The sequence below is a fragment of the Cryptomeria japonica genome, chromosome 7, assembly GCF_030272615.1.
Source record: "Cryptomeria japonica chromosome 7, Sugi_1.0, whole genome shotgun sequence".
Taxonomy (NCBI): domain Eukaryota; kingdom Viridiplantae; phylum Streptophyta; class Pinopsida; order Cupressales; family Cupressaceae; genus Cryptomeria; species Cryptomeria japonica.
Genome location: NC_081411.1, coordinates 313563512 through 313571096, shown reverse-complemented (window position 1 = coordinate 313571096; position 7585 = coordinate 313563512). Strand labels below are relative to the sequence as shown.

At 37.1% G+C, this 7585-nt stretch overlaps 1 protein-coding gene across 1 annotated transcript; it reads right to left on the bottom strand.

The window, feature by feature from the left end:
* Nucleotides 1-280: 280 nt before the first annotated feature.
* LOC131047295 (putative UPF0481 protein At3g02645) lies at nt 281-1921 on the bottom strand. The gene has a single exon (XM_057981159.2). The coding sequence runs from the start codon at nt 1919-1921 to the stop codon at nt 281-283; it is 1641 nt and encodes a 546-aa protein (XP_057837142.2).
* Nucleotides 1922-7585: the final 5664 nt, after the last annotated feature.

Below are 7585 nucleotides of genomic sequence, written 5' to 3'. Positions count from 1 at the left end.
GGTTTACTGGGGGGTTTGTAGACATTAATACCTAATAATTAGATTGACAGATTGACAGTGCTGCTATGTGTTTTGTTACCCAAAGTAAGAATACATAAGCCAACCTAAATATTTTTCAGTCCCAGAAACTTTCAGTCCCAGAAACTGACGTGAGAAATGTAGAAACCGATGGAAGGTCTCTCACAATAAAATATCCTATCTGGCTAATGAGAGCTCAACCCTAAAACTGGTTTCGAAAGAGGTCAGTTATTTAGATGAAGCTCTTCTAGTTCACTTAGTCCTACAAAAGACTAGCGTTGCTCCACCACTGCTTACACTCATACACAGAACAAAAAGCCTCAAAGCAACTGAGGAGCAAAAGTATCAGTGCGGCGAGAACAGTGAGGAGCTTCCATGAACCAAATATGTATTTGCTTATGTTCTTCTTAACAGCAACGCGCCATCTCTTGTGATAATGCTTGTTGACATCCGCTATAACTTGATCCAAATGTTTTACTTTCGTCAATTTCACGCATTTACCCAAGCCGTTCCACAAGCTTGCCACTTTCCCGTCGTCGGCCAGGTGATTGTAGATAATCCCGCTCTTTCTCAGCAGCCCAACATCTTCGTCTGTGTCGATGATGCCGTTCATGAAATCGGTGTAGCGAGTGAAGATCAACGCACCAGGCGCCGCCGAAGCTTCGAACGCCACCAGATTTCTGAGAACTACTTCTGTGTTACAATCCAACCTCACTCTGGGAAGATGAAGAGTTGCAGTGGTCGGGTCGAAGCGAATTGTGGTAAGGTCTCCCTCGGTTGGAAGGATTTTTACTCCTGCCGAGTATAATTCGGAAACGGAGGGAATCGCTAGTTCGTCGCGTGTAGGAGGAGTTTCCGCTGAAGAAAACCCTCTCTCTTCATCTTTTTCCTCGTCTGTTTCATCTCTGCGCTTAATTGAAAGAGTTTCCAAAACGGAAACAAGATTCTTGGACAACGCTGTCACCAACTGGACAGTTCTTTCATTTAACACACGCTCAGAGAGTTCCGAGACAAGTTCAACAACCCCGATTTGTATGGAGGAAAGAGCCTTCCATAAAGCTTGCAGGGCACCAGTTAAGTATGTTGAATCCGCCAGCGTGACATTCCCGTCCTCATTCTTCTTAGAAATGCTATCCTCCATGCCTGGGGCAGGGACAATAGAGTAGTAGATCACCTCCAATATGTGGCCCCTCTGTTTTATTGGTAGCCTTGAACTATCCCGCATCTTCAACATAAATGGCGACCATTGCTTACAGGCGATAGTCACCAAATTGCAGAGCCTTTCTTCCGCTTTATTGTGAGAACCCAACTCCATTTCCAGCAGCTTCTGCAAGAGAAACAAAGGTAACTGATTCTCTAGCATCATCAGATCTCTCATAATAGTATTGTGGATTGCGCTCCTGCCAGCTGGATCTAAAACTCTGCCCAGGTACTTGACATGAGAAACCGCTTGTAGAGAAGCCTGGTCCGCCTGTTGGACTTGGAACTGCAAGCAGTCGAGCACGAAGGAGGCGTCCATAGCCATTAGCCATGCCAGCGTTTCCTTCTTGTAGTCCAGATATTTGTGGTAGCAGTTCCTGATCTGCCAGTCGTACTTCTTCACCTCCTCCACTACATCTTCGAACTTACCGGTTATGGTCTTCTCAAATCTTTGTGCAGCAGCCATTTTATTTCTCTCCATTTCCAGCAGTTGGGATCTCCAATGGTGATATGGTCCAATGGAGACGCACTGCGGAATATATGCTTCTGGCTTCACTGACAACAGCTCGCTAGGCACACCAAAAACTGATAGACAAATGTCCATTTCTTCTTCTTGCTCGCCCTGAAATTGCAGGCCTTCCTTGATTTGAATAAGCCAGAGATCTTGATCCAACTTTACTTCATCTGCTTTCATTGATTCCATGATTCCAAGTCGAAAGGTAATGAAATATCACAGAAAGACGCAGGACACACAGGGGATCGAAAGCTCAAATGTGGGAAACAACTGGGCAGAGGGTCGTATTTGTAGCTGCAGCCTAGGCTTCAGCGAGCACGACAGCTTTACTTTCTCTGAAATTCTGTATTTCTAAGGAAGGCGGAAACTTTACTTCGACAGAGATTTCTACACAGCTTCACTGGGTAAATGCTTTACAGTAAATATTCCATTCAAAGTCTCAAGGTTGCTTGTCAGAGTCAACATTCAGATATTATACGAGCTTAAGAAGACAGATCTTTTAATTAATCTAAATTAATAAATTTAGATTAATTTTCTTTTATTATATATAAATATGTTAATCTAAAGTTAATATATAGTTAATTTTTTAAGATTTAGGAAATATCCAAATGGTAATGTGTTTGTATAATGCATTTCATGATAGGATTCAATCATCTGGAATTTAGTTATATCTATGAAGTGGTGATGATTGTCTTTAGTAATTATGAATTTATTTGAGGTTGAAAGATTTAATAAAATGAAATTTTAGTCTATGAATATTTTTATCTATTGTGATTATGTTCTTTGTTAAATTGCAGCTCAAAATGTCTCGACTTTGTTCACACCTACTAATCAAATAAATAGATTGTTAATCAATAAATATTTAATCATATTCTTTAGCATTATTATTTTAATATTTAGATATTTTTGAGTTATCCTACTTTATGATAACTATTGTCATATAATTTTTTCCTGAATACAAAATTGTAAACTAGATTCAAAACATTAAGCAAACAAATTGTTAAAGAAACAAAACCATAACCAATATCATATTAAAAAACCATACTTACACCATAATTTTTTTTAAAATATTGATATCAATTAATAAAATATACATATTAAAACTATATTAAATTATACATCACAAAATCTAAATTAAGTAAAAATGTATATATCCGATCTTGCAATGAAGTGCTTTTCAAATGATACACGAAATTCTAGAAATTGACCCTTGCCTATAGAAAAACAAGGCGGCTGTGATATCCCATTTACGAAATACAATTCAATTACGTGATTTTCAAAGTAAACGGCGACGGTTTGTGTTCGGCGATGCTTCCCTTAAAGAAGAAGTTAGTGAAGTCAGCGGGGTCGCCGAACAGATACAAATTAATAAATTAGTAAATCACGGGGTCGCCGAACAGATACAAATTGAAGTGAGAGCCGGGTCATACTTTGTAATCTTAAACGACTGACCTCTGCAATTCAGCGTTCACCCTAAGTGATAAATACAAATTGAAGAGAGATTCTTGTAATTGAGCTTAGTGTATAAACATTTTAGTTTGATATCAATTATCTAAATATAGATTTAATTTAAAAAAAATTATTTAATGGCATAACTTTTTTCTTCAATGTTCCTAAGCACAACATTATGTATATTAGGATTGCTAAGATAACCAAATTGAGTAAGGGTAATGCTAATGTCTAGTGTGAGCAATGGTTAGCAATGGTTATGCTAAGAGTTTCTCCTAACTATTTCTCTTTTGTATAAATCTTTGTCTTATTTATTGAATAATACAAGAAGCAATATTTCTATAATACTATTTTGAGAGGGAAGCATGTTCCTAATCCTATGTGTTGCAAGTTGATTGATCTAATAGTTATAATGTTCATTGATGTGATCTTGTTCTTGTGGCATTTATGCGAATTATTGTCTTATGCAAATCATTCTTCCCTAGATTTCCTCTTTTTTTTTCTATTTAAATTTTTGGTTGCTATGATAAGACATATATGGGAGGAAGATGTTGTCATCTTGAGATTGTTCTGAATACGACATGGAAAAAAATGCATTATTTTTTGTTTCGCTAATATACATTATCTTTAAATTATTTTTTCTATGATTCTATGTTTAACTATTTGTTTTAAACTCTATTAACTTGTTTAAATTGGTATTTCAAGTTATTCTATGATCTATAATTATAAACACTATAGAGACCCTCCTAAAACATAAAAAAACAAGATACCACCATATACAAATAATACAATAAAAAAATAAATACAATAGAAAAAGAAATAGGCTTCAAATCTATACATCCCTAAAAATGTTGAAGTCATAATAATTGTAATTACTGATTAACATTTCTAAACATGGGTCACATTGGAATATACCCTATTAAAATTATGTGCCAAACTCACCATATATCCACAAGATTTAGGAGCTTTCATACCCTTGTGGATGATTTGTGTAGATTTTTTTTTTTTTTTTTTTGAATAAAGGGATAAAAAGTTTATTGAAAATCAGAATCAAGAATTTCAAAAGAGAACTAGAGTCTCAAAGCCCCAAAAGGGAACCACAAGCCCAACCCAAGAACAACCAGCTTCGTAACTATCCATATCCTTAGTAAATTTATTATGCAAGTCTTGATAGTCATCCGGTGAGAGTTGCTCCCAACCTTCAACTTTCCAATCATCATCATGTTTCGAGGCCCACTTAGCCAAACAATCAGGTGCTCTATTCCATTCACGAGGAATGTGGATGAAAGACACCTTCTCCATCATAGAACTAATTTGAAGAATATTGTGAATGATCCCTGCCAGCTGCCAATGAATCCCGCTCACTTTCTACTCAATCAACAAGTTAACAATAATTTACGAATCCAATTTGTAGATAACCTTGTGCTACCCCAACTCCTAGGAATGCTCTAGGGAATATAAAATTTGTAATCCCTCCATAAAGTTATTAGATTGTCGCCCTTTATGCACAAAGAAGAATAAAACCACCTCCCCCTACTATCCCTACCAACACCACCAATCCCAACAGGGCCTAGATTACCCTTAGAGGAGCCATCGGTGTTAATCTTGATGGACTCATCCTAAGGGGGCATCCACCTTCCCACCCTTTGAACCTTCTTCATAGCATGTCTACCTCTCCTGTGTTGGCATTTTGATGATGTTTGTACTTAGTTGTGATTGTCATTGATGGACACACACTTACTTGTTGTATGAGTTATTCTCAACCGATAGTATGTGATGTATTGTTCAAACCGGTATTATATGCCAAGCGGTACGAGGACCCCAAGTGACAACCAATCTTTTTAAGATTGGAACACTATGTTCCATTTTACTAGTCTTTGTTCGTAAACCAGTAATCGGTATACCTTGTTTTCTTATTTGGCAAACTTGTAAAGTGTGATGAGTTATCATCCACCAACACCAATCTGATGATTCTATGCTATGTTACAATTGTGTCTAGATGCATTGTACCTAGGAAATTGTAATCTAATCTCATTGGACTAACATGAAATCAAATTCCTATGTGACGACATCATGTCTAGGGTTTTGGGTGTGAAGCGTGTTGTGTAAGAAGATTAGGTCTTTGTAAAAAGTATCTTGTGAAAGAGATTGAACGTGTGAAGGACAAAAGACTGAAGTAATGTTGCAATGCATTAATATCATTGTCACAAACTGGGACATTTTTCCAGATCATGCAGACTGAGACAAAATCCATTGTAAGACAGAGCAGTTGACCCAGAAGGTAAAGGAAAGGTCGATGTTGAAACCGTTTAGGCAGATATGAATAAAACTTGGAAAAAGAAATCTGAAGAGAAGCCACAAGATGTACCAGTTTCTGCACCTAGTGTGGAGACCCCTGAATCGGCAAATTGAGCTTCGAAAAGCTTAAGGGGGAGCATATCAGTAACAATGTTTTGAACCCTCAGAGTATATTGGTAAAGTGCTTTTATTAGTATTGGTTACTTGTGAATCGACAAAAGAAATGAAGTGGTAAAAGGTAAAATTAGGGTTTGCACCCTAACGGTGATGTATTTAATATGTGATGTAGGAGCATGTATAAAGGTGACTCTTGTAGTCATTTTTACTTACCCATTTTCGAATAAGCATTTGTCTAACTTGAGCAGCACAACAAAAGTGATCAATCTTGCATTCGAAGAAATCCAGAAAGAAATCTTGTGCAAGATGCAATTGTCATTTCAAGCTATCCAGAGTAGAGGTCAGAGTGGTAAAGCAAGATTTTGGAGAAGTGTATTGTGCTCGACATCGATGAACCCTAGTTCGGAGTGATAAGGTATATTTTGTCAAATCACTCTTATCATTTAGAATTATTTAGACATGGATTCTACATCCAAAGTCTCTTCTAGTTCTTCTGCACCCGAGGAGTCATCCAAATCTCTTAGGAAGAATTTGAATTACGATGCCCTATCTCAAATTCCCGTCAGACTCATTATCAAATGGGATATTTCTAGTTATATTGATTGTAGACTAGAAGACCTAGGGTCTCTAGTGATTCACTACTAGTTAAGATTGTTTTGTGGAGAACATAAGAAGATTAAACCAGAGTACAACATGATTGAGAAGAAGAATTTCCACAATGCAGCATATTTTCTCAACGAATTCACAGAGAATCATATAAGAATTATTCTTAGTAGGGTTCATGGTGACAAGATGTATCTTGATCAAACCCATGATATCACACTGGAGACAATCCATGTCATGACCGGTTTCTGCAATATTGGAAGAGTCCCCGTTCTTCACAAGATCACAAAAGCCAAAGTGGAATAACTCACTAGTTTTGTGACCAACAAGCGAGCAATGACTTTCAACACCATAAGAGATGACATGGTGAATTATGCATGAATGTTGATTGGGTATAGAGTATTCTATGCCAACAGGATTAATTTTGTTCCTACAGTTGTGGTGCGTGCCACTTATCGAATGATCAAGGAAGATGCAGAGTACGACTTGTGTACCTGCATGCAAAAACAACTCATGGAGAATTTGAAATCCATCAAAGAGGACAAGGCACTAAGGTTCAAGTTCAGTCAACTACTTGTCAGGTTGCTTTTCTACTTTCAAGGGTATTTTCTGGGAGTTGGTGATGTTCAATGTTCAAATGACCTACCGGTTACAAGACAAATCAAGGAGAGTTTGCAAGTAGTGGGATCTACTTATCCAGAGACTCTGAATAGGTATTTTGATGAGTTTAGATTGAAGATGAACTAGAGAACAAGACTATCAGGTGACGTGGTTAAGAAGTATGAAGATAATATTTGTTTCATGATCAAAGTGGATCATTGCATAATGGAAGTGATTGAGCCAAGAAAAGAGAAAGTTGAGCCTATGGGCTATGAAGTGGTAAACGATATACTCATTGGGTATGCCTCTACCCTACTTGCTTCACCTCTTGATCCAAAGAAGGAGAGGACTGGTACCTAATCTAAGAGGGTTAATCCTAATGAAATACCAAAGAAGAAGAAGAAGAAAGTTGTGTCATCGACATCGGCACCAGTTACATTTATTGCCAGTCCAAAAGTGACCAAGAGGTTACCAACCAAGAATAAACCAGAGGCTATTCCACCAAAGGTATTTGAGAAGAAGAGGAAAACCAAGAATGAAGCACAGGATTTAGAAGACATTGAATTGGAAGATGAAATGAGAAAGATGAGGAAATCGGGTAAGAAGACTAAGCTAACTGGTAATGTACCTGTAACCTTTGCATTGGTAAATTTACACATTGCTTCTTACAAGCCTATGACACATTATCAAAAGACTATAAAGAATATTAGAAGGAAAATTCTTGATGATCTAAAAGATTATTTTGATGATCTTAATGATACTGAAAAGTAGGAAGTAGAGAAAGAA